The sequence below is a fragment of the Anser cygnoides genome, chromosome 12, assembly GCF_040182565.1.
Source record: "Anser cygnoides isolate HZ-2024a breed goose chromosome 12, Taihu_goose_T2T_genome, whole genome shotgun sequence".
Taxonomy (NCBI): Eukaryota; Metazoa; Chordata; class Aves; order Anseriformes; family Anatidae; genus Anser; species Anser cygnoides.
In genome coordinates this window covers 11,683,871-11,708,862 of record NC_089884.1, presented here as the reverse complement: position 1 = coordinate 11,708,862, position 24,992 = coordinate 11,683,871, and the positions used below count along the sequence as shown (strand labels likewise).

Genomic DNA, 24,992 nt, shown 5'->3' with positions numbered 1-24,992 from the left:
CCCTCCACGTGCACCCTGGGGTCCTCAGTTCCCCTCCATGTGCTCCCTGGCTCCCCTATCCCAGTTGTGCAGCCCCTAGCCCAAATGTGCCCCTACCACAGTGGTGCACCACCTGGGTGCAGGTCGGTGGCCCCGGTGGTCCTCTTGTCCTCCCTGCACACCAGGTCTCCACAGGCCGGGCTGGGAAGAGCTTGGACGTTTCCCCCTGCTGTTAGGCCAGCATATGACAAGAGCACAGCAGGTTCTTACTGTCTTTATTATTATTATTTTGATACAGTAAATCCTCTCTACAGTGACAGGTTAGTTAAATCTGGTTTACATATTGCCATCTTGTGTGAGTACTGTGGCCTCGACACCACTGTGACAAAACCAGGTTGCGCTCAGACAGAGAAAAGGGGGAAATCCATTAAATTCTGCTGTGACCAGGAAAAGAGGAAAACCAACAAAAATCAAAGGAACGAACCACAGGGAAAACTGAACCAACCAACAAAACCCAGGTGGGAAACCAAAGGCAAGCATGACCAGACCACCTCAAAGGGAACCACACGGCACCGCTTGTACGAGAAAACATGGAGAACAAACCCAAAAGGTCAGGGACTGGGTAACCCCATATATATAATATGTATAGGCATTTATATATATATCTTTTGGAAGGACACGCTGAGAAAACAGGTGATCACAGCGGTATCTACAGTAAAAAGGATCTACTTAGCTTTCAGAGTCACACGGAGAAGGAAGCACACGGCAGAACAAATTGGGGGGGAAAATGGGGACATTGGCCACATTCAGGGTGGCCAGTCATTATAGGGGTGCTGACCAGGGTGCAGGCCTCAGGGCCAGGAGCCCTTGAACACCTGCTGGGAGCCCTGGAGGCCCTTGATGGGGGGGGGAACAAGGTGTGGGGCCAGGGCCTGCAGGGGGAGTGCTCCAAGGGCGCTGTGTGGAACCTGCTCCCTGTGGGGCTGCACAGCCCAACACCACTGTCCCTGCACCCACTGGGGTGCCGCTCGCCCAGATGATGGCCCCTGGTGGACCCTCAATGGGTCTCTGCTGCCACCCTGCGCAGGGGCTACCCAAAAAGTCCCAAGCTCCTCTTGCCAGAACGGGGAGCTCCCTCACCCTGCGTACAAGAAGAGCTGGGCTCTGCTGCCCCGGGATGGGCCGGGGGCAGCAGCCGAGGCCAGGCGGCCGATGGCAGGGTTACACGATGACGGGGCTCTCCGTGCCGAGTGCAAGGTCAAATCCACCTGGAGCCGGTGGCTGGATGGGGCCCTGCAGCTCGTGGGGAGCCAAGCCCTTGAGAGATGGCCTGCTCAGTGCACAGGTAGTGTGGGAGGAACTGATGTGGGTATGGGGGCGTGTGGGGTGGACTGGCCTGCTCTGTGGACCCCTGTGGACAAAGCCGGACACGGGGCTGCTCCTCATGTCCCATGGGTCATGCCGCACAGCTGGCATGCTGAGGCTGGGGTGCCCTGCAGGGCAGAGGGTGCTGGGGGCTTCCTGGGGCGAGGGGTGTCTCATCTTATTGCTAATGGCTCTGCTGCAGTGACACCTATGGGCTGTGGTGAAACTGGAGGAGGGATTCCGGAATCTTTTGCCTCACAATGTCCCCAGACACAGCAGCCTCCGAGCCCTGGTGGCCTCAGCCCAAGCTAAAGTGAGACTGCCAGAGTGGCAGGGAACGGGCAAGCCAAGGCGCAGAGACTGCCTGCCCCTGGGTGCGTTTTTGCTGACAGGCAGTGATCGTCATTCTTGCAACAACAGCAGGACTGGGGAAGGGATGCCCATGACCCCCCTTCTGCCCTGATGTCTCCTGGAGCAGAGCAAGACAGGACCTCTCCCCCTGCTCTGGGGCAGCCCTCGGGATGCGTGGCGAGGATGAGGGTACAGTGCGGTGTGTGATTTCTCATGATGGCCACCTTGTGCCAGGTCTTGCCTGCGTCAGGGAATCCCCTGTGACCCCCACGGAATGGCCGGCAGGGAGATGCATGGGAGCCGCTGCCCCAGGAAGGGCAGAGTGATATCCCCGCAGGCGTCTGACAAATCCACCCCCCCACCAAGTGCCCAGGCATGCTGCAGGCAGAGCCAGTGCCGTTCCCAGGCCCTGGCTTCCTTCTAGCCTGGCCACCCATCGGATCGCCTTGGCAGACCAACCTACCTCCAGGGTGCTTCTGTGTCCCACTGTTCTGCCCCTGTACGGCTGTCCTGTTCCATCCCACCATCCTGCCCCCATCCCACCACCCTGACCCTGCTCACCCGTCCTGGCCACATCCCTCCACCACCCTCCCTCCCAAGCCAGGGCCAAGCCGGTGCTGGGGAGGGTGAGGACTGAGGCAGAGCCACGTGTGACTGCTGGGCTAAGCCAGGACCCAGAGCTTGGAGGTGACAACGCAAAGCCCCTCTCCTTCTCTGGTGCCCAGCGATGGGGGGGGAGGCCAACAGCAAAGAAGATGAATCAACCCCAAGGGAGCGAGGGCCCTGGCAGAGGTTGTCTGCAGGGCGGGTGGGTGCTGGCGGGATGCTGACGGATGGGAGATGGCTCTGGAGGAAACGGCGGCGGTGGCCGTGGGCCTCAGCACGATACCTCCATGGTGTGGTTGATCTGCCCCATGGCCTCGGTGCTCTCCGAGTGGGTACAGGCACGTGGGCGGGCGCCATCCACCGAGCTGGCGCTGGTGAGGGAGGCTGTGCGGGAGCGTGCCAGGCGGGTCATGCTGGCGGATGGCACTGCACGGGCACAGAGAGAGGGCCTGGGTGCTCAGCTCCCTCCGAAGTCCAGAAGGAACAGAGCTGACATTACCTCACGCAAGCAAAGCCACCGGTGGGGACACGGGTCCCACTCCCCAATGCAAACGGCCCCCGGCGCAAGCTTGCAGCATGCAGTGCTACAACATGAGAAGCTCCAGGCTGACAAAAGGATGGTGGGCAGGAATGGGGTGCCCTGGGGCAGGCTGCACACCAGGCACAGCTGGTAAAGCTCCTGGGCAGGTGGCCACCAGGAAGGAGGCCACAGGAAGCCCCAGCTGCTATGCTCCAGAGAGGGTGTAAGTGGGGATGGGAGCTCTCCTGGCTCCCCAGGGTGTCTGGGGGAGGTGAGGCCCTCCTCCAGCCAGCGTGGCACAGTTCCTGTTCATCTGGAAGAGGGCATGGTGGGCATGCTGCTGGGACCGTGCCTGCATGGGGATACTTCTCTGAATGCCATTTCTCAGCTCTCAGCCCTGGCTCAGGGTGTGAGGCAGAGCGTGGGGACAGCCCATCATCTCGAGCAAAGCAGAGCGAGACAGAAGATGCCTGGCTGGGAAGGGCCAGCTCTGTACCCAGACTGCTCCCAAAGGTGCCCAGGCAGCTTGGGGACACCAGCCAGCAGGAGTGACCTGCCATGGGGGCTCAGGGCCAGGAGGGCACCATGCAGCGGTGGGCACGGGCCGAGCAGCACTGAGCGGTACCTGCGCCTCCACTCAGCCTCCGATCCTTCAGGTGGGCGACTGGCGGGGCGGGAGCAGGACAGGGGCAGGGAGGGCAGAGAAAGAATGTCAGCCATGCTGGTGGCTCCGTGGGGCCAGGAGTCCCCACCTGGCCCCACATATGTGTGCACACAGAGCTGTAGGTGTGCACACAGACCTGCACACACGCATGTGCACGGGGACCTTCACACGCACACACACGTGTTGATCTGTACACATGGACCTACGCCCACGGGAACTCTCCACACCCATGTGCAAACACAGCCCCTGCTCATGCATCCACACACACATATGTACGTACGCATACACAGAGACCCTGCTCATACACTTACGTACACACACACAGCCCTTGCACGCACATTAGTGTGCACACGGAGCCTGCATACTCCACACCCCTAGCACACGGACGGGCATCTTGTACAGCCACACATAATGCTACAGATGCATGTGCAGCCCTCTGTCAGGGCACGCACAGGTGCCAAGCTCTTCTGCGGCAGGGGCGGCACACACACGCACACGCATGTGCACGCACACGCCCAGGCCAGCCCTGTGCCCAGCCCTGGCACTCACTGTAGCCCATGCCTTGCAGGAAGTACTTGAAGGCTTCAGTCAGCTTGCCGGGCTGCAGGGAGAGAGCAGGAGGAGCTGAGGCAGCAGCAGGGCTGAGATCCCCACCCAGGCCCAAGCCACCTCCTCTATCCCCCACACAGGACTCCTGTGCCCACGTCAGCCCATTCCCTGCTAGCCAGGGACAGCACCAGTCCATGCCTCAGGGCCCAGTATACTCAGTTGACTGAGAAAACTGGGGAGGCTCACCTGTGTGACCTGGGGCAGCCCACCAGAATCTGCCATCTGCAGAGAGAAGGTCCTGGTTAGTTTGGGGGGACGCCTTTTCTCCCCACCCTGTCCTCTGGTAACCACTGGCAGGATGCTACTGCCAAGGCCACCCTGCTCTCCCCACTCACCCCAGCCCCACAGCCAGGACAAACCTGTGACAGGGAGATGGGGACACCCCGCAATGCTGGGGCACAGGGCAACAGGCACTGCACATGCAGTGCGAGCCACCCTGCTGCCCCTCTGCCACCCGCTTACCTTCAGGAAGGTGGTGTTGGTGGGATCCAGCTTGGAGTTACACTCCACCTGTGGGTGAGAGGGATGGTATGAGCACCCTGGGGTGCCCTGCGCCTGGCAGAAGTTGCCCACGGATACCACCACTGATCCCCGACACTGCGACTGGCACATCCCACAGCAGGCAGGGTGCTAGGCGAGCCCTGAGCCCCCCGCGCCACCACCACCTGCTGTGCGACATAAGGGACCTTCCACTTGCCAGGCAGTGCCTGGGCAGGATGGAACATCCCCACCTCGAGGTGGGGGCTGGAGAGGGAGGGGTGTCTCATGAGGCCTCCGTGTGTGCCCACATGTCTACAGGCACGTGTACATGTGCTGGGGGAGAGTGTGCACACGCACAGTTACACACATGTACAGGCACGGCCACCTGCACAGTACTTGCAGCTGATTGTGCAAATGTTGACAACCACGCGGGCACGTGCAAGCACACACGTGCACAAGCAGCCATTTGGGTGCATGGGGCCCAGGATGGAGTATGCCTGTGTACCAACACACCCACATGTTCACGTGAGCGGGTCTGGGTGCATGCGGGAAGGGGGGGGCTTCCCAGGTACGTGCAAGAATGGCTGGGCACACAGACGCATGTGCACATGTGCCCCCCTGAACAGGCAGGTTTGCACTTGAGGGCGCTCCTGCACATGGGAGTTTCCGTACGTCTGAGCAGGCAGTGTGCATGAGCATGCCCACACATGGGCACCATCCATGCAGGCATCACAGCCCCACACCCTTACTCACCACCCCTTCTTCAGCAGGCGCGTTGTCCCCCACCACCAGCATCACGGGGCAGCTGGAAATCAGAAGAAAGGGCACGGTCAGGGCTTGTGCTGGGCTCCACCGCCCTGCATCCCTTGTGCTGTGCCAGAGCGACTCTTACCGCAGAGTCTTGGCGTTGGGCACAGTCCCAGGCCGGTTGATGTCCAGGTCCCTGCGGCTGGCAGAGAAGAAAGAGAGCCAGTGTGACCCCTTAGGCAGGGTTCGATGCCTACGATGCCATTGACATCGTAGCACAGAGCTGGGGCACCGCTCTGGGAGTGGCTTTGGGGCACTGCTCTGGGAGTGGCTCTGGAAAGCGTCTCTCAGCCCCAGCGTCCCAGCACCCTGTGATCCCTGCTGCACCCCTGTGCCCTGAGCAGAGCCCACGCCATGGGATGCAGCACTCAGTGGAGCAGCAACTCCCTTCTTAGGAACACTTGGGCAATATCTCTGTCCCCTTCCCTAGGCTCTAACACAGCTACTACCACTCCAGCACCCCTGGCCAGCACCGGTGGCCAGCACTGCTCTGCAGCCTGCCTGCATCAGAGGGTGACAGCAGCACCCCGTGCGGCTGAGGTACCCGTTGCACACTGGGGCCACCCACCATTGCTGCAGTTCATCAGCATGGCAAAGATGGCCACGCTGCCTGGCATTACTCACCTGTTGTACATGTTGAGGAATAGCTGGAGGTTGAACTGGTTCACCACGCTGCCAATCTGCTGCCGGTAACTCTGCACCAGCTCTGTGTTGTTCACCAGCTCCTCCTGCACCAACAGGGGACAGAAATCAGGGCGGAGGCTGCTAGGTGCCTTGCCCACTGATGGAGCAGAGCAAGAGGATGCTGGGCACTGTGTCTGGGCACGGCCACACTGTGGGCAGCGTGCCTGGGCAGGACACAGGTGTGAGTCGCACACGGCATCAGTTGGCGCTGAGCCCTGGATCAAGCAGGAGGCACGCAAGCAGGACTTCTCCAACCTCATCCCTGGGTATGGGTCAGGCCCAGTGGCACCACAGCACCCAGCATAGGGGGCAGGGCACAGCCACGTGGCTAGGATGCTGGGCAGGGGGGCACTGTGGGGGACAGTGCAGGCGGAAGGCAGGGCAGGCCGCCCTTACCTGGCTGAAGAGGTGCGACAGGACTGTGTCCGGCAGCGTGCTGGTGAGGCCTGAGAGCTGTGGAGAGAACACAGGGAGTTATTGTCCCACCGTGGCTGGCTCCTGCCCTGGCACTGCAGGGTGGCACAGGATGGCGACTCCAAGCCCCACGGAGCCGCCAGGGCTTGGAGGGGTTTGGGGCCGTGCCCACCTTGGCAGCTGCCCAGTCAATCCAGCCTTTGCCGTTGGGGTCGATGTTCATGAGGACCAGCCCTTCAACCAGGTCAGGGAAGATGAGCTGCACCAAGCAAGAGGGGTGATGCTCAGCGGGAAGGGGCAACACGCCCACCAGCACCACTGCCCACCATGTGGGCACCACAGCCAGGCCAGGGACATCCCCGGGAGTCCTGGGATCAATGGCTGCGCAGGGCCCAGGGGGCTGACGTGGCGGGACGGGAGACCTGGCTCAGCTGCAGCAGGCACAGGACTGCCCTGCCACCGTGACCACAGCACGGCCATCCTGGCCTGCCCCTCTCTCCAGGAGCCTTTGCAGTGGCACAGCACGCCCGGGCCGTCAGCTCCTGCTCTTCCCCAGGCCCCAGGCTGGCAGGAGGCACAGGTGACTCCATCCCAGCCCCAGGCTCACCGCAAACTTGGCCAGCACGTAGGCTCCTGCCCCAACGCCGATCCCGATCACATACTTGAACCTGGAAAGCAGAGAGGCGCGCATGGGGAAACAGTGGGCTCCAGCGCAGGTTCCCCAGGGCACCCCTCTGCCTTCAACGAGTCCAGGATGGGGCACAAAAGGACATGCAGGGTGCCAGCTAACGGGGGTAAGTCCTCCAGCCCCAGTCCCAGCCGCAGGCCCTGCCCAGCCCGCTCAGAGGAGAGGTGACTCACCCGAAATGCTGCACCACGCTGGGTAACATGGCAGCCAGCTGGTCCATGGACGGGTACTGGTACCTGCAGCACGGGGAGGCACGGGGAGGTGGTTGCGGGGCCTGCATGGAGCAGGGAAACACCACCCGCCTGCTCACCCACCAACCACCACGTCACCAGCCCTGGGCTTTGACATGGCCTAGAGGGGCCCGCGGGCAGGCGATTGCCCGGGCAGTGACATCCCAGCGGGCAGGGAGGTGACATCCCATCAGGCGCAGCAAGTCCCCAGGGCTGGCACCTACCCCTGCGGGAACTGCGAGGCTCCTGCCTGTTGTCCTGGCGCATCCACGTGGCACACCACAAAGTGCTTCGTGATCTCCTGCATGTCCTCATAGTTGAAGAAGGTGTTGAAGCAAAGCTTGTCTGTCAAAGGGCAGGCAGTGATCAGAGACCAAACACCCCGGCACGAGGGCCTGGTGGGCCAGGGGAGCATGGAGAGAGGTCACTGCTGTCCCACTGCCCCTCGTCCCGGAGCTGATGTGCCACCAAAGCCCTTCCATACCCTTCCTTCTGTGCTCCTGGCCCACAGCAGAGACCATGGCCACTGTTAGCAAGGATTGTGACCCTTATGGGGATGGGAGACATGGGGAGGGAAGGACGCAGCCAGGAGGATGAGAAGTTTGGGACTTGCCTCGGGGCTCTGCATCAGAACCGTCGGTCTGCCCAGCACTGCAGGGCCGGGGCTGCAGGGCCCCAGCAGCAGCCACGCTGCTCCAGTCGAACAGGGCTTGGCCATCTGCCCCGTGCCAGCTTCAGAGGGGAAAGGGGCACCCGAAATGGGAGAGGTGGCTTCTTCATCCCAGGCCAATCACTTCCTAGTTTATAAGCCCAGACCCCTTGCTGGGGACTGGGATCTGCCCCAGCCCTGCACAGGCCGGTGAAGCACGAGGCTGCTCTCGGTCAGGCAGTGTTCTGTGCTCCCCCTTGGCAGCTGTAGGTTGAGCAGCCCAGGATATTACCTGCCCTGTCCAAAATCCCCAGAAAGAGTTCAGGCAAACATAGGATTTAAGAAAGGAGGCCAAAGCCTCCCAGCTCTCTTGGATGCCACAGAAACCCTCCATATTGTGAGGGAGCCCTTGGCACCTCGACGCCAAGCCAGGGGCTTTGGCTGACGTCCCAGCCGCCGGCTTGCTCCCGCCCTCCCCTGCTCCCCGTCCTCCCGGAGGCCAGCACTCACGGTTGAGGCCCACGTCATGGTACGTCAGGATGGCCGGGCGATTCCCCTTGGGTGAGCCCCGAATGACCACATGCAGCAGCCCGTAGGGTGTCTCGATGTCGTGTTCCTGGGGGACAGGGAGAGATGGAGTGACGCTGGTCCTGCCCCAGACACCTCCTCCTGTCCCACCATCCCTGCCCAGAGCCGGGAGGGAGGGGAAGGCAGCTGACTCAGCACCCAGATCCAACCCTGCATGGCATCCACACAGGCTGTTTGTGCTGACCTGGGGGCTCCTGCAGACACCTGGGGGCTTCTGGCTTTCCACGGGCAGGTGGCCACAAGGCCAAAGCCCCAGAAATGCCTTCCCCATGGGGATCACCTGTGAGCAAGCAAGTGCCTGCTGGACAGCCCCGTACACTACACGCAGCCCCATACACTACACGCAGCCCCGTACACTACACACTGCACTTGATCTTAGCCAAAAGGCTGAGAAGCGATGCCTCCAATGTGGCCCCCATGCCCAGAGCAAGCAGGGATGAGAACCCCCAGGCTGGGACCTGCTGATACCTGGTGCAGGATGGGCCCCCTGGGTGCAGAGGAGGCGGGGGAGCAGCTGCCTCAGGAAATCCCCAGGCTCCAGGCAGCCTCGAGTCCTGGCTGGCAGCAGAGGGCAGAGCAAGCAAGCCGCTATAAACACCCGGCCTCCACTGCCTTGCCCCAGGGTGGGGTTTTCCCAAGCTGGATGCAGCTATATCTATTTAATAGCATCTGCATATTTAATAGCAGCCCTTGGATGGTCCCTCTGCAGACTCAAACACCTCTTCTTGGCTTCTCCTGGGACCCACGTGCCAGCTACACCCTTGCCTTCAACGTGGTCATAAGCAGATTTCACCCACATAGCTTGGGATCCCCCGACTTGGCAGTGGCTATGAACAGTCTGTACGAACCCAGCCCAGCTTCTTCCAACAGGGAAACTGAGGCACAGGAGACTGCCCAGGAGGCAGTGGCTGGCAAAGGTGCAGCCATGTCCCAGAAAGGGGATATGTGAAAGGTGGGGCATCAAGGATGGCACAGGAGAGTTGAGATGGGACAGAAGGATCACAGGATGGGAAGGTTTGGGATGGTGTGGGATCATGGAGTAAAAATGGAGTGCTTGGGATGGGACAGGAAGATTTAGGATTTGACAGGTGTATCATGTATGGGAGCACAAGATGGTATCAAGGGATAGAGGTTTGGGGTGGGATGGGAAGGGATCGCAGGATGGGACAGGAGGTCTTAGAGGACCTGAGACCGGGAGAGTTTTGGTAACAGGATGAGAGAGAACAGCATGGCCCAGCTGGCCTGGATTCACTGTGCTTGGCGCAAACAGGCTGAGGTCAGACCTCAAACACCACCCGAGGAAATGCTGCATCCTGAGCCCCAAATGACAGCTAAAATAACCTCAAAACCCACTGGTCTGAAATGGCTGTGCCCCCATACAGGGACCAGGACTGCCCCGTGCCTCAGTTTCCCTGACTGGGAAAGCAATGCTGCCTTCCAGGGGACAGGGGTGGGAGTGGGGGTTGTTGCTGAGCCAGCTCCTACCTGTCCATCCTCTGACCCCCATCCAGCCTTGCTGAGGAGGAGGAGGGAGCAGGGAGGAGCTCATTGTCATGGCACTGTTTCAGGGCACAGGTGACCTCCAGCCCCCACATGCTGCCGTCAGGGCTTCTCACAGCGAATGCGTACGGGTGCCACTGTCCTCGGCCTGCAAGGTCACACTGCTCTAGCTTCATCCTGACGCTCAATCCCTGACAGGCTGCGGGCCCTGAGGTTCCAGCCTCACCTTCGTGGCCAGCATCCCAAGGGAAACTGAGGCTGTGAGCCTGGGTGCTGGCCAAAGGACCAGGGGTCCCCTCCAGATGCCCGTGCCTGCCAGCCAGCCCGGTGGCAATGACCTCAAAGCTGGGATGCAGCGGGCCCGGGAGCATCACGCCCCAAGTGGGGCCAGGCAGGGGATGCTGGCACAGTGCCTGATGCAGAGCGGTCCTCACTGCAGGCACCGGCAACCCCTGCGGATGGGAAGGTGCGAGGAGAGCGGGCCCCTCCACACCCACGTGGGTGCTCCCACAGGCCACGCACCGCCAAGGACTCTGAAGGACACGGGCCTCCGGCAGGCGGGAGGAACAGCCTGAGGACGGGTACTCCTCCCTGCAGTGCCTCCCCTCGCCAAGGGCAGCCATACCCACAGGCACGTGGCACTCGAGGGCGGCTCAAGGGCTCCTCAGAGATGATGCTCGGCTCCGCAAGAGTGCCCCAACCCCACCCCTCAGCCACAGCCATCCCTCTACTCCCCAGGGTCGAGCTGGGTATTGCTTCTCTCCCCACCCACCTCTGCAGGTGATGAGCAGGCAACAGACAGGGAAATCAAGGCAGAGGAAAGGCTTGGCCCAAGGTGACCCAGTAGGAGGTGTCCTTGTGGTCTGATCCTGAGCACAGGGCTTCCTCCCTCCCACCCACATGGCCATGGTTCCCTTACAGCTCAGTCTGTGATACCAACCCAAAAATCACAAGCCTAAGGTAGCAGCTTCTTCCCTAGGGCTGTGACCCCCATCTGTGAGCCCAGGCACATCCCTGACCGTGGCACAGCCTCTGCAGCATCGCTGGGTACCACAGCCCTGCCCTTTGCTGCAGGCACATTTGCTCTCGCTCAGGGGAGAGGCTAGGGAGGAGGGGATGAAGCCAGGATGAAGGGGGGGCATGGACAATCCTGGGCCACAGCACCCATAGGTGCCTGGGAGAGCCCAGTCCCTGTGTGGGGCTGGGTAACTGCAAGGCTCTCACTCGCCCACTGCAGTGCTCCCACCTGCTCACCGCTCCTCTGCACTGCAGCACCACCCCTCCACACCAGCCTTTTGCCACCAGATGTTGCAATCACTGCGGAGGCTGGAAAACATCCCAGACGTCCAAAATGTCCAGAGATCATCTCTCTATAGTCCTCCTGTCTCCCCTGTCCCCGCTGTGCCCTGGGTGGGAGTCAGCAGGGCCCCCTGCCCACAGTCAGCCCAGTGCAGCCCACAGCTGCAGGCACTGCGCTCGCTCAGCACAGCCGGGTGCACCATCTCCGCCAGGCCTGGGGAGGACACGCTCAAGGACAATGCAGCCCCGAAACCTGCGTCACATCAGGGATGCAGCAGTGCTGTAGCTGGGGGAAGGAAGGGCTCCCCGGTGGCAGCTGCCCCCACACCAACATCTGCCTGGTGCACAGCAAGCTCCACTTGGTGCAATCGCCCAGCCTCAGCCAGTAGGAGAGAAACTGGGGCAAAACCCGCTCGGAAGGGAGGGTAGCACGGGGGACGGTGGTACCTACCCCATCCCAGCACTCGGGCATGGTGAGGAGCCGGGCAGGCAAGGATGTGCAGGCAGGGCAGACTGTGCACAGGGTCCTGGCGCAGGGCACGGTGCTGCAGCAGGCTGGGGTGAAGCAGAGCTCTGTGCTAGCTCAGCCCCTTGCCTCGATTTATAGCGGAGCCCCAGCCCTGCGCTAAGCCCTCCCTCTCCCTTCCCCCTCGGCGCAAGGCGCAGCCCCAGCAGGTTTGGCCTCCATTGCAGGCGAGTGCTGCGATGCAGCCGGCACTCGGCCATTGGCTGCCACAGGAATTATTCATGCTCCAATTGGCCCCAAATACCCTTGTTTATGAAGAAAAACGCCTGGCGCCGTGCGGTACCCGCTCCATCTTCCCTCCTTTGGCAGACTGAGACAGGTACAGGCGCCCAGACGGGGCTGTGCTGACACCCCCCACAACGCACACAGCATTGTCAGGGCAGAGCCCAGCACCCCTCACCTACACCCAGACATGCATGCACACGTGGCTCTGTGCCATGCACAAACATGCAGAGTCATGCTCGAGTCTGCAACCACCCAGGCCAGAGCCCTGCAGTAACGCACACACACAGGGAAGCTGGCACACACCCACAAACAGACATTGCAGGTGGTGCTTCCATGTATGCACATGGCCGCGCACATACGTGCACAGGAACATATACAAACACGGACACACAGGGACCAGGCAAAACTGTGTGACTCCATGCTCCATGTGTCTGGGGCATGCACGTGCCCCACAAATAAATTTGGACAAATAAATGTGGTGACTCCTACTGAAACCCACGCAAGGTTACAGGACAACACGCATGCCCACGGATACACGATGAACTGCATACATGCAGAACCTCGTGCCCGTGTGAGAACACAGATGAATGCTTCCCCATTACCTTACCTGGGAACATAAGAAGGCCTGCAGTCAAGGCAGGAATATGCACATATGCAATGAAGGGCGCACACGGTACATTTGCGTGGACATGGAGCATGTTACAGGACATGCTAGCACAGACACAAATCCCCCCAACCTTGCCTGGTGCAGGATGCTGGCACACAGTGGGAACACAGGACTCAATTTAGCCTGACACATCACTGAAGGCAGGTAAATAAGCCAGGAGGAACAACAACCCAGCAGCCCTGATGGGAAGGACTCCACCCCTGGGCTAATGCATGCAGCATGTGCACACGCATGCACGTGTCCCTCTGTGTGCATGTGCAGTTTGCTTCTGCCATGATTCCAAGAGGCTTCACAAGAGGACAAGCCCATCTGCCCACGAGTCTTGTCCAGCAATAGAAGCCCAGGCTTCCCTGTGTATCCTCAGCATCACCCACTGGGCTTGCTCCTGTTGAGTCTCTGATGTGGAACAACAGATCCGAGCCACTTTGCCCTGCGAACATCTCTTTCCTCCACCCGAAGTGGAGAGGATGGACAAGTGGGAGAAGGACAGATGGACAGGCAGTGGGACAGCACCTACCTTGCCTCCAACAAACCAGGCTAACAAGGAAACTTTCCACTGCACTGTTTTGTCCTGCAGGGAGCCCTGACACAAATCCCGCAGAGATGACCCCTCTGTTCATGAAGGACCACATGTGAGGGGGGAGCCCAGGTCCTGAGTGACTTCTAGCACAGGAACTAAGCTATTCACAGGTCTGTGTGCCATTTGGCCAGCTGAACGCACATAAGTCTAGCAGCCTCATGGGATTCATCCCAGGGTACTCAAAAAGCTGGCTGATATTATTGAGACCCCTCTCTATTACTCTTCAATGGTCTTGAGAATACAGAGAGGTCCCAGTCAACTGGAAGCTGGAAAAGGTTGTCCCTGTTTTCAAGAAGGGTAAGAAAGAAGGCCCTGGCAGTCTCACTCCAGTGACTGGTAAAATGATGGCAAAGATTATGCTGAGAGTTATCGAAAAACACTTGAATGACAATGCAGTCAGTGGTCACAGCCAGCATGGGTTCATGAGGGGAAAGTCCTACTTAACTAACTTAGTTTCCTTGTATGACAAGGTTACCCACATAGTGGACTAAGAGTAGCCAGTAGATGTGACTTCTTTGGATTTTAGCAAAGCTTTTGGAACTGTCTCTTACAATACCCTTCTAGACAAAATGTCCAGCATACAGCTAGAGAAGTACAAATAGGACGGGTGAGCAACTGGCTGATGGGGCAGGCTCAAAGGGTTATAGAAATGGGGTTACATCAGGCTGGCAGCCAGTCAGTAGTGGGGTTCCCCAGGACTCCATTTCAGGGCCAGTTCTCTTCAGTGTTTTTATGAGTGACCTGGACACAGGAGCCAAATCCACACTAAGTCAGTTTGCAGAGGATACTAAATTAGGAGGTGTTGACTGCCTCAGGGCACAGAGGGCTTGCCAAGAGATCTTCACAGACTAGAGGGCTGCGAAATCACCAGCCACGCCAAATTTAATGAGCATGTGCCAGATTCTGCACCTGGGATGGGGCAACCCTGGCTGTATGGACAGTCTGGAGGATGAGAGGCTGGAGAGCGGCCACGGAAAGGGATCTGGGGGTTCTGGCCGACAGCCACTTGAAGCAGTGTGCCCTGGCAGCCCAAAGGGTCAATCGTGTCCTAGGGTGCCTCAGGCACAGCACTGCTGGCTGGTGAGGGAAGGGATGGTCCTGCTCTGCTCTGCACTGCTGTGGCCTCACCTTGAGGACTGTGTGCAGGTTTGGGCACGAAAATATAAGAAGGATATTAAAATATATGTGTCCAAAGAAGTGCAGCGAAGATGGTGAAGGGTCCAGAGGGCAATGATGTAGGAGCAGCTGAGGTCCCTTGGTTTGCTCAGCCCAGAGCAGAGCAGGCCGAGGGGAGGCCTCATGGCGGCCTGCAGCTCCCTCACGAGGGGAGCGGAGGGGCAGGCGCTGAGCTCTGCTCTCTGGGGACAGCGACAGGACCCGAGGGAACGGCATGGAGCTGGGACAGAGGAGGGTCAGATCCAATATGAGGGAAAGGTTCTCCACTGAGAGTGTGGCCAGGCACCAGAAAAGGCTCCCTAGGAAAGTGGCCATGGCACCAACCCTGACGGGGTTCAAGAAGTATCTCTGCATTGGGTTTATGTGGCAAGGTGTTGGTGGCAATGAGGGGTCGCTTCCGTGAGAACAGCCCAGCAGCTGCGTGGTGTTAGAGTACAGCCAGCTCCAGAGCGACAGCCCACCAGCTCTACTGGTTGTGTCTCAGGAGAGCACGCTGGAGAAAGGGAAAAACCTGCTGCACAAGAGCAGCTGGGAGAGAAATGAGAGAGAAGCAGCCCTGCAGCCCCCAGGGTCAGTGCAGCAGGAGGGCAGGAGATGCTCCAGGCACGCAGCAGCAGTTCCCCTGCAGCCCGTGGCGAGGCCCCTGGTGGAGCAGGCTGTCCCCCTGCAGCCCATGGGGTATGATGGTGGAGCAGATCCTCACGCTGCAGCACCTGGAAGAGCCCACGGTGGATGTGGCCTGAAAGAGACTGCAGCCCATGGAGAGCCCCAGCAGGAGCAGGCTCCATGCCAGGATTGCAGCCTGTGGAGAGGAGCCCACACAGGTGCAGGTGATCTGGCTCACCCTGTCTGTATTTTCTCCCCTTGCGCTTTTGAGGAGCAGCGGTGAGAGAGCAGCGTGGTGGAGCTTAGCTGCCTACCAGTGTTCAACCACCACAGTTCAGACAACGCTGTCAGACATTCAGTTTAATTTCTAGGTAGTCCTGTGTGGAGCCAGGAGTTGGACTTGATGATCCTGGTGGGTCCCTTCTGACTTGAAATATTCTGTGGTTTTGCTTTCATCAGCCCCACTGTCTGTAGAGCCAAAGAGCGCAAGCAGTTGCAGCCATGAACAGCAAGCAGAGCAGATTGCACAGCAACCTGCACCCAGCCAGCCCACAGCATTGCAAAAATAACCCTGGAACTGCAGTGAAGCCGATACAGAGACTGGCAAGCCCAGGGATGCCTACTCCTGGGGATTTCAGGGGTCGGTGATGGCTGCCCTGCCATGGGTACATCTGGGGGCTGCCTGCACAGGGCCCAGCAGCACATCATTAGCAGCCACTTGTGCTGCTCTTCTCCACCAGACATTTTGGCCATGGTGCTGGCAAAGCCCCAGCTTTGCAGCAGCCTCCAGGATATGGCATGAGCCAGGGGAAGGGACTGTTGCCCCATGGCATGACAGAGGGCAGAAGCACTGGGAAACAGAGAGCCCCTAGGAAAAACTGAGAGATGAAGAAGTGGGTGAACTGGTGAAAAAAGGCAGGAAGATGGCAAAACAGAGGAGAGAAGGGGAGGAAAAGTCAAAGCAAAGGGAGGCATGATTGCAAAAGGGCAGCAGGGAGACAGGAGGGCTGAGCAAGGCTGGCACTGTTTAAATGGCCTCAGCATCACTAGCCCTTTGGCTACTAGCCACCCCAGCCAGCAGGCAGACCAGACCTCCAGCAGGGGCCAGATCACCCAGGCCCTGAGGCAGAGGCACCTGCCCTGGCCCCCCTTGCCCCAGCCCCACTGGCTTTCCTCTGGCTGACAGTGGCACTGCAGGATCCCTACTCCCTCTGCTGCCCCTGAGCCAGATGAGAGCATCTCAACAATGCAACAGCAACTGGCTCTGGGGTGGAGAATAGGGACAGCAAAGACCTAAGCTGGGGGCCGGAATGAATAACCCCAAGGGGAAGAGACTAGAAAATGGAGTAAGATCTCCCCAAAGAAGGGCAGCCTCTGTCTGCCCCAGCCTTTGCAAGGACCCAGCCTGCAAAGTACCAGGCAGGGGGAAAGCAAGAGCTGTCCCAGCACAGCCTGGGAAGCTCATCCCATCACCATCCTCACAGGCTCTTGGAGGGGAACCAAGATGGTGCAGGGCCCAGCTGGCTTGGGAAGAGCCACCTTTATCTTTTCCCAGTTAACTTTTCAATGTAACAAGGGTGCAGTGCTGTGGCATTCACCATGCCCCTGGCACCGCCACCTCCTTCTCACTCCTCACCCTTGCTGTGGTGATACCAGAACTTTCCCACCTTCTCTGTGAATCACACCAGCATATCCCAGCATCCTGATGAAACTCTTTACTCTCTGCCCAGCTGTGCCCTGCTGCTCGCACGGGTGGTGGAGGCTGAGTGGGCCAGCACCAAAAGCATGGGAAGTAGGTCTGCCAAAACAGAGACCTAAGCTCTCTAGCCCCTCTGCCAGGATGAATGAAATCAGCTTTAGCTTCTCCTCACAGGCGCTGGTGTTTCAGCATCAGAGCATCAGCACCAGCACTGCCTGAGCCCACCCTCCTTGCAGTCCCGGCCATACACATACCTCAGCCTGAGGCTGGTCACTGGCGTCCCCCAAGATGCTCCACTGCAGGGAGCTGAGAGAGGACAGATACCTGCCCCATGACAGCAGGTATCCCCTCTTCCAACATGGGAAACAGAGGCAGGGCAGCCCAGCATCTTGGCTCTGCTCCCACAGTGCCAGGGTCAAGATGGCAGTGGGAGGCTGATTGCAAAGCTCTCTGCTGAATGCTTGGCTCTCCAGAGAGTGACCGCCCCCAGGGACTCATGGCTACCAGCCTCCCTCTGCCTGGCAGCCCCAAGGCCCTCCACCGGGCTCCTCTGTAGAGGTGAAACCGAGGCGCGAGGCGGGCAGGTCCCACACTGTGAGTGGGGCAGAGCCGCGGGTTGGTGCAGCGCTGCCCAGCGTGGCTGCTGCCTGGGACGAGGGCTGCCTGCAGCAGCTCGCAGGCCAGGCGAGTGGAGGGGCCCCGGTCCCCAGGAGAGGCGGGCAGGATGAGGGGCAGGCAATGCCCTGGCACTTCAGAAGAGAAAGAGACTTTCAACCACCCTCATGTAACCGGGGAGCTGGCATCGCCCGGGGAACCATTGCCATGGCAATGGCAGAGGGGCTGGAAAAGCAGCTCGGTTTTGCTTCTTTCAAAAAGGTTTTGTCCCCGGCCTGTTGCCAAGTGCCCACCAGACACATCTGACTGCCAGCGCTGAGGGCAGCAGCCAGCATCCCCAGGGGCTCTGCCAGGCAGGCTGCAAAGCCGTGGCCCTATCCCCTTCCTACAGGGACCATGACACGCAGCCCCATGCACAGACACCAAGCGGCCACCACCGGCAAGCTGGGGCCAGGGCAGCCAACAACACCCATCCCCAGGGCCCGCTCAGTGCCCCGCACTGATCCACCACGCTGGCCTGTGGGCCCCCAAGCCCAGGGACAGGAGGCACCTCCTGTCCCCCCCCCCGCAGCTGGTCCTACCTTCCAGTCTGTGTCCACGGCAGAGAGGAAGACATCTGAGCTCTCCTGGGGGAGAAAGGCAGCCGTTAGGGACCAAGGCACCGACCTGCTGCCCCTCGCACTCCCTCTGCCCACCTGGCACACAAAGCCCCCCGGCACCACAAGGACCCTCTGCGGGGGCAGCGGGGGGCTGGTGCACAGGGCTGTGGGGTCACCCCTGCATGCAAAGTGGCCGCGCGGGCACACGCCCAAACGCGTGCAGACACAGCTACAACAACTGCACATACACGCACTGTGTTACCGTGTGTGCAAAACCTCCCCACGTCATCACACCAAAACAAAAGCCGTGCTCATTCACACACACGCATCCAATATCAATGTGTGTGCAAACATGCCCCCAATACCAGCATAACTGCACACACCCCAGATCCCCCAGTACCAACACGTGCCCCAGCATTACCACCCCACAGCTCCCCAGCACGATGTGCAAGGGGAGCTGGGGTCGCACCAGCACCCCCATCCCAGCACCCCACGCATGAAGCCAGAGCCAGAGCCATCTCCCAACTCACCAGCTCAGTATCCTGGCCCCGCAGCAGTGGCTTCTCCTCGGTGAAGCGCAGCTCATGCAGCCCTGCCATGGTCATCTCCTGCAGCAGCAGCCCTGCCCGGGGTGAGGGAGATGTCAGTGCCCTGCAGGGTCCTGCCTCCGCTTTCTCCTAGGTCTCCCTGAGCCTTTCCGCCCATGGAGAGGGTTCCCAGAAAGCCAAATCAGCTTCAGTCCCCCTGGCCACCAGGGTCCTGGTGTGCTGCCTCATCCAGGGGCTGCAGCGAGTCCCTCCGCTGGGGGCTGGGAGTCGGACAGAAGGCCGGCAGCATCTGGTGGAGCTCAGCTCCCACTCCTGTCCAGTTCTTCCAGTTAAGAACAGGCTTGTCTCCAGGTCTGCCTCAGGCAAACTGGGAGAGCAGCTTGGTCTGCCCATCCTGGTCACCCCTGCAAGCCCTTAGCCCAGGGCGAGAATGGTCCGATTCACACTCCAGCTTCCAGCATCAGCCAGAGCAAGAAAAGTCAGTGTTTTGGCTAGTTTTAGGGCACAGACAGAGAAGGGTAGGACTGAGGGAGATCTCCCTGCACAGCCAGACTGAGGGGTGAGGTTTCTCAGCCATGCTGGGAGGCAGAGGGTTGCTCTGAGCAGCTGGCATGGCCCCAGCAGGGAGCAGAGAGAAGCCTGAAGCTTGTATTGCAGCGATGGGAGGAAAGCACGCGCAGAGCCTGTACCCCCACAGCCTCCTCGCCTGCAGAGCAGGTCCTGGCCAGCTGGCAGCTCAGCCCCAGGGCTTGCAGGGACAGACTTCACTGCAGAGCCCTTGCTCAGCAGAGGCGTGGGACTGCCCTGCTGATCAGGGCACTAGGAGTTTGCACGCCCCAGCACTGGCATCTCCAAAATACCCCCGAAACCAAGCCCAGCTCAGAAAGCAAAGCAGAGCGAGGGGATACTCGCATCCCCCCCCATAGCTGACTGCACATGGAAGGTGAAGGACACCACATGGGAGAATAGGGATGAGGACAACCCCAGATCCCGTTGCACACGCAGGGTGGGTAACCAGCAGGTCCCAGAGCGAGGGCAGTGTCCCTGCTCAGCGTCAGGCACAGCCCCCCCAGCATTTAACCTCACTGCTTTCCCCCCCGCCCCGCTCCCGCTACCTCTTTCCAGATGCCAAGCCTCCAGATGAGTTCCTGCTCCAAACATCCAGCTCCCCACGCTGCCTCCCCATGGCTACTGGGGAGAGTACGGGGTTATGCTAGCACCAAGCAGACACAGCTCCTGCTCCATCCCCAGCCTCAGCCAGACCTCCTCCATGCTTTGCCCACCTCCAAATCTGGGGCAGCCAAGGCTGGAGATGCAGAAATGCAGGGCGAGAGCATCACAAGGCGCGTTCACCCCTGCCCCAGCTACCTGGAACATGGGAGCTGGTTGTGAGCTCCCCTCCAAAACCGTTTTTTTCTAATCCAATCGGGTTTTCAGTTGAAAAGCAGGCAAGCTCTGCCACCTGGCTGCTCTCTGCAGAAACCACGCTTTGCCTTGCTCTTTCGGGGCCATCCAACAAACCAGAAGAGTTTTGAGGGCGAAACGCCGGCACGAAGCCTCCTGGGATACCCAGGGCTCCAAGTGCCGGGAGTCCGTGTGCCCCTGGCCAGCAGCAAGGGTCCCACCGTGCTGGGGCCTCCGCAGCGGGGACAGAGGGCTGCCGACAGCCCCTCGGAGCTGCATGTCCGGGTGCATTGCTCAAAGCCAGGCTGCTGCTGGTGATGTAGCTTCATGTCAGAGCCAGCCTGCTCCTGCAGCCCGCCAGCACGGCCGAGAGGACGCAGAGCCTGTGCCGGCTCCAGCCTAGCAGCCCGGCGCCCAATCTCAGGAAAGGAGGGTTAAAAAGTTGGGGAAAATCAGCCTCACCAGTAGCTGGGTCTGGAAGAGAGCGGAGTGCCACACGCTGACTGCACCGACACACTGCACAGCCACAGCCCTGGGGTGACCGGGGCCAGCACTTAGCGTACGGTTAATGCCTTCGTTAATTAAAGCCTCCAGCTGATATCGGAGGGAGGGTGGCCGAGCAATGAGGAAAGGCCCCGTGATCTTGCCTGGGCGGCGGGGGGAAAACCAGCCCATGAGGGACACCAACCAGCATCCCCAGCGCGGAAGGGACAGCCACCGAAAGTGGTGCTGGGCCTGGGAGCAGAGGAGGGAGTGAAATGCCAGCCCCGAAGGGGATCTCTGTTCTGTGACAGGGAGGCCCACGGGTGCAGCAGCCCGCCCGCAGGATCACAGCCATGCTGCTGGCTTCCATGGGTGCCTGGCTGCTGCGGCCAGCCCACAGCCACCCTCGCCCCTGCTCCCCAAGCGCAGAAGCGGGGCAGTGAACAGTGTCACCCAGCTCGGCCGGGCCACCGTCACTGCAGAGGGCTGGCGAGGAAGCCAAGGGTGTGAGACACATCAGCCACAGACCATCGGCTGCCCCGCTGCCGGCCCCAGTGAGGCCAGTGGAGAGGCTGCAGGGGTTGGCCCAGCGCTGTGACGGCTGAGGTGCTCTGCAGTGAAGCCATGGGGCACAAGCACTCCCGTCACATGCTGGGGTGATGGGGCTGGAAATGCCGCATGAAGATAGCCGGGGAAATGCCAACATGGCTGGCCACAAAGCCTTTTCCCTTCAGCTCATCCCGATGCTCCCCAGCAGCACCTATCCCCAGCGTGCCGCCCCAGGTGCTCTTGCTCTGCCTTCCTAGAGCAGCGCCACCATGTCTTGGGCCATGCTGGGATCTGTCTCCTTCCCTAATCCCAAACCAGTCCCAAACAAAGCACGTTATTCTTCACTTGCATATCCAAACAAGAGCCGAGGAGCAGGACCTCCGCGAGCTGGTGCTCCTCTGAGGACAGTGCTGCAACGCGGGGTGCGCTCCGTACATACCCCTAGGCCGTCACAGAGCAGCGGTGTAAGCAATCCCATTTACCTCTTTTCAAGGGGCCAGACGTGCCTAGCCGGCAGCCACACATCCCAGGCTCCTGTAGCACACTAGCACGAGCTCTCACAAACTCCCAGCCCTGCCCCTGTGTCTTCCAGGGATGAGCCCAAACTGAGTAGCAGGAAAGGAAGAAAAACTTTGTCCTGCAGGGCAGGGGAAGGGCTCCCAGTGGGAAGGGGAGTGGGTGAGGGACAGAGGAGGCAGGTGCCGGGCAGCGCCATGCCCAGCGGCGCCCAGCTCTGGCAGGGCTCTTGCAGACAGCCCCACGGGCTCTGCCCTGGCATCGCCTGTGTGGATGCAGATGGAAACAGCCACATTGGCTTACCTTCCCTGGGGATCCGCAGCCCAATGGTTGCTTATTGGAGGAGAACCAGCTTATGGCAAGGAAATACATTACTGTTATCATTATTATTATCACCGTGACGAGGCGGTGGGAAGGGTTTAACACCAGGCGGCATGCAGCCAGAAGGCAGGGGACCCTTGGATGACGCACTGGCCCCACAAGAGCCCCCCCGTTGCAGCCCTGCGTCCTGTCCGGCGCGGCTGCGGCACCCCTGCGATGCCGGCGCGGCTCCTCCGGGCTAACCGGACAGCGCAAATCCAGAGCAGCGAGGGCTGGCCCCTGCCAGGCCCCCAAGCAAAAGCCACCTCCAGCGAGGCAGGGAGAGGGAGGAAGGGGACCGCAGCCCGGCCCCAGGCGGGGAAGCGCTTCCCCAGCACCTCCTGCTGAGCGGCGCTGCTGAGGAGAACCCCGGCACCCCGCGGCCGCCTCCCTCCTGCCCCGCCGATGCAGGACGAACCCCTCGGCCCGCTGCCTCCCCCGGGGCACGGCCCCGCAGCCCAGCCACCCACGGCCGCCGCCCGGCGGCCCACCCGCGCTGCGGGGCTGAGCGGGGAGCGCAGGAACCCGCGGGCCCCGATCTGCCGGCCCAGGGGAGCCGGGGCTGCGCCCCCCGGGCTGGGGGCCGCGGTGGCGGGGGGGGGGGGCTCTGCCCCCCTCGGTACCCCCCTCGGTACCCCCCGGCACCTGCCGCAGCCCTCACGCCTCGCCCGGGAGCTGCCTCCCGCACCCAAAAAACGTCGCTCGTGTGCGTGCCCCCCTTCAGCAGCACCCGGAGGGGGGGGGGGGGGGGGTCCCGGCTGCCGGGCGGGGGCTGGAGGCCCCTCAGCCCCCCGCCCCATCTCCCCAGCGGCCGCCTTCCCCCCGCCTCGCCGTGCCCCAGCCCGGCCCCTGCCGGCCCCCAGCGCCCCACGGCCACCGCAGCCCCCCCAGGGGGCACGGCGAGGGGCGGCAGCGCGGAGCCCAGCCCCAGAGCCGGGGATGCGGCAGCGCCAGAGCGGCGGCCCCGGGCCGAGCCGGGCCGTACCTGTCAGCAGCTCGATCTTGTGCCGGAGCACCTTCATGCCGGGCCGGCGGCCCCGGCGCGGGGAGCGAGCGGAGCCGGTGCCGGTGCCGGTGCCGGTGCCGGTGGCGGAGCCGGAGCCGGAGCGCACGGGGCGGCGCAGGGGCGCGGCTGGGCACGGCCCCGGCGGGCCGGTTCCTCCCCTCGGCGGGGCCGGAGAGGAGGGGACGGGGATGGGGCCGGGAACGGGGCCGGGAAGGGGCGGACGACGGGCCCGGGCCGGGAACGGGGGGAGAGAAAGGGGAGATGGAGAGGTGCCGGGTGAGGAGCTGCGGGGGTGGAGGGCAGCGCACAGCGGCCTGCGGGGAGCCGGGGGGGGGGGGTCCCGGAGCGGGGCCGGGGTGGCTGGGGGTGCCGAGCGGCTCTGGGGCCGGGAGGCTGTGCGGGGGGGTCCCTGGGGAGCAGGGGACAGCGGCGGCCGGGAGATCTGGGAGACCCCCCAGGTGTGGGGCCATGCCCAAGGGGGCTTGGAGTCCCCGTAAAGGCGGAGCAGCCTGGAGGTCCCCAGGGTGGTGGTGGTCAAGGGGCTGGGGAGGTTCCCTGGACAAGGCGGGATCTGAACAGCAGAGAGAGCCAGAATAGAGCCAGGATGGCCAAGAGGTCTGGGGAGGCCCTGGGGGTGGGGACATGAAGGCCAAAGGGCCTGGGAACAAGACCAAGGGATGACAAAAGAGCTGGGGGTCCCCAGGAGCTCGGGACAATGACGGGCAAGGCTGGGGAACAGTCCCTGAGCCCTGACAGTCACGGCCAAGGGGCCCAGCAGTTCCTGGGATAAGGGGGACCGGTGTAATGGCATCCCCACAGCAGGGCACGATGGCCAAGGAGTCGGGGGGGGGCAGGCACTGGGGAGATGGGGTCTGAAGGGTCACCCAGGAGCGGCCACCATGCACTGACGTGGTGGGCTGGGACGGCAGGTGCTTTGGGTACAGCAGGTTGTGGGGTGGCTGTTTGGGTCAGACAAAACCAGGCGCCAGACCCACAGCGGGGAAGATGTAGGACCCTGACCTTCTGCATGGGGCGTGGATGCTGGTGGTGCCTCCCTCTGCCCTGGCTGTGATCCAGCCCCACCAGGGACCACTGGCTCTGCAGGGCAGCTGCTCTGCAGGAGGTTCACCCACCAGCATTGCAACATTGTCCAGGTTTCTGGAGGAGCCAGGGACTCTCAAGGTGCCAGGGGTTCGACCAGAGCCTTTTTAATGCCCCCCTCGTTCAGTGATCCAAGTTTGCTCCTAAACATAAACTCTGGGCTGCAGGAGGTACCCACGGGCTACTCTCAGCACCCGGCTGGAATCAGGCACCCCAGCATCGGCCTCATCTCTCCCCGGCCAGCCGTGGTGGCCAGTGACCGCTCACAGGCACTCCTCCTGCGTGGCTAGGTCACGAGCACAGCTCATCCCACAGACGTCTGCCCAGGGGCTGGAGAGAGATGTGCTGCTGGGACACACATCCATTTCCATCCCTGGTACATCTGTTCTAACAGCTTGTCCTGGGCTTTTTGGATAGCAACCAGCTCACAGTTGATTTCAGCCTCTCCTTTTGAGTCACCAATAGCTCTGCATCCCAGGCTGTGTTCACCTTCTCACTTTGATGGGGGGAAACACATGGGATGTCAGGCAGCACGGTGACCGTTCAAGCTAGGAGCCAGCTAATCCTTGTCTGAGCATCAGCTCTTCCTCACCTTCAGGGCTGCCTTTTATCCCCCCTCCCAGCAGCCAAGAGTTTTCCTCTGAATTGGGCAGGGATGAGCTGGGGTTGGTTTCAGATCCTTTTGACACTGCAAATTTACACATTCTCCTCCAACTGCCAGGGATTTCTACAGGAATAAATGACTTTCACACCAGGAATTTATCATCTCTGCAAGAAGTCCAGCTTTATCAAATAACAGGTTTTAGATGGCTACCTTGCCAAAGGAGCAGGGCCATGTGGCTGCAATAATTGCACAATTAATCAGGTCTGGAAAGAGCACAAGCTCTCCATGCATTAAA

At 61.1% G+C, this 24,992-nt stretch overlaps 1 protein-coding gene across 4 annotated transcripts; it reads right to left on the bottom strand.

Moving 5' to 3' along the window:
* Window positions 1–237: 237 nt before the first annotated feature.
* On the bottom strand, window positions 238–23,128 carry NDRG4 (NDRG family member 4). 4 transcript variants are annotated; one of them, XM_067004238.1, is made up of 17 exons: window positions 22,972–23,128; window positions 18,657–18,748; window positions 18,109–18,153; window positions 8,557–8,662; window positions 7,622–7,742; window positions 7,341–7,403; window positions 7,087–7,147; window positions 6,652–6,738; window positions 6,462–6,518; window positions 6,006–6,109; window positions 5,467–5,523; window positions 5,328–5,379; window positions 4,557–4,604; window positions 4,281–4,316; window positions 4,035–4,086; window positions 3,447–3,485; window positions 238–2,727 (listed from the first exon to the last, which is right to left on the bottom strand). In XM_067004238.1, the coding sequence occupies exons 1-17, from the start codon at window positions 23,006–23,008 to the stop codon at window positions 2,573–2,575; spliced, it is 1,212 nt and encodes a 403-aa protein (XP_066860339.1). In that variant the 5' UTR covers window positions 23,009–23,128; the 3' UTR covers window positions 238–2,572. The 4 variants fall into 4 exon arrangements, with proteins under 4 accessions (XP_066860339.1, XP_066860340.1, XP_013032019.1 ...); XM_067004239.1 differs by lacking the exon at window positions 3,447–3,485; XM_013176565.3 differs by lacking the exons at window positions 18,109–18,153; window positions 18,657–18,748; window positions 22,972–23,128 and adding an exon at window positions 11,885–12,044.
* Window positions 23,129–24,992: the final 1,864 nt, after the last annotated feature.

Excerpts from the sequence above, each read along its gene's own strand:
- NDRG4 (XM_067004238.1), bottom strand. The coding sequence starts at position 23,008 with ATGAAGGTGCTCCGGCACAAGATCGAGCTGCTGACAG. Across the intron at positions 7,148-7,340 it reads AGCGTGGTGCAGCATTTCGG|GTTCAAGTATGTGATCGGGA; the intron begins GTGAGTCACCTC and ends TCTGCTTTCCAG. Across the intron at positions 6,739-7,086 it reads ACGTGCTGGCCAAGTTTGCG|CTCATCTTCCCTGACCTGGT; the intron begins GTGAGCCTGGGG and ends TGCTTGGTGCAG.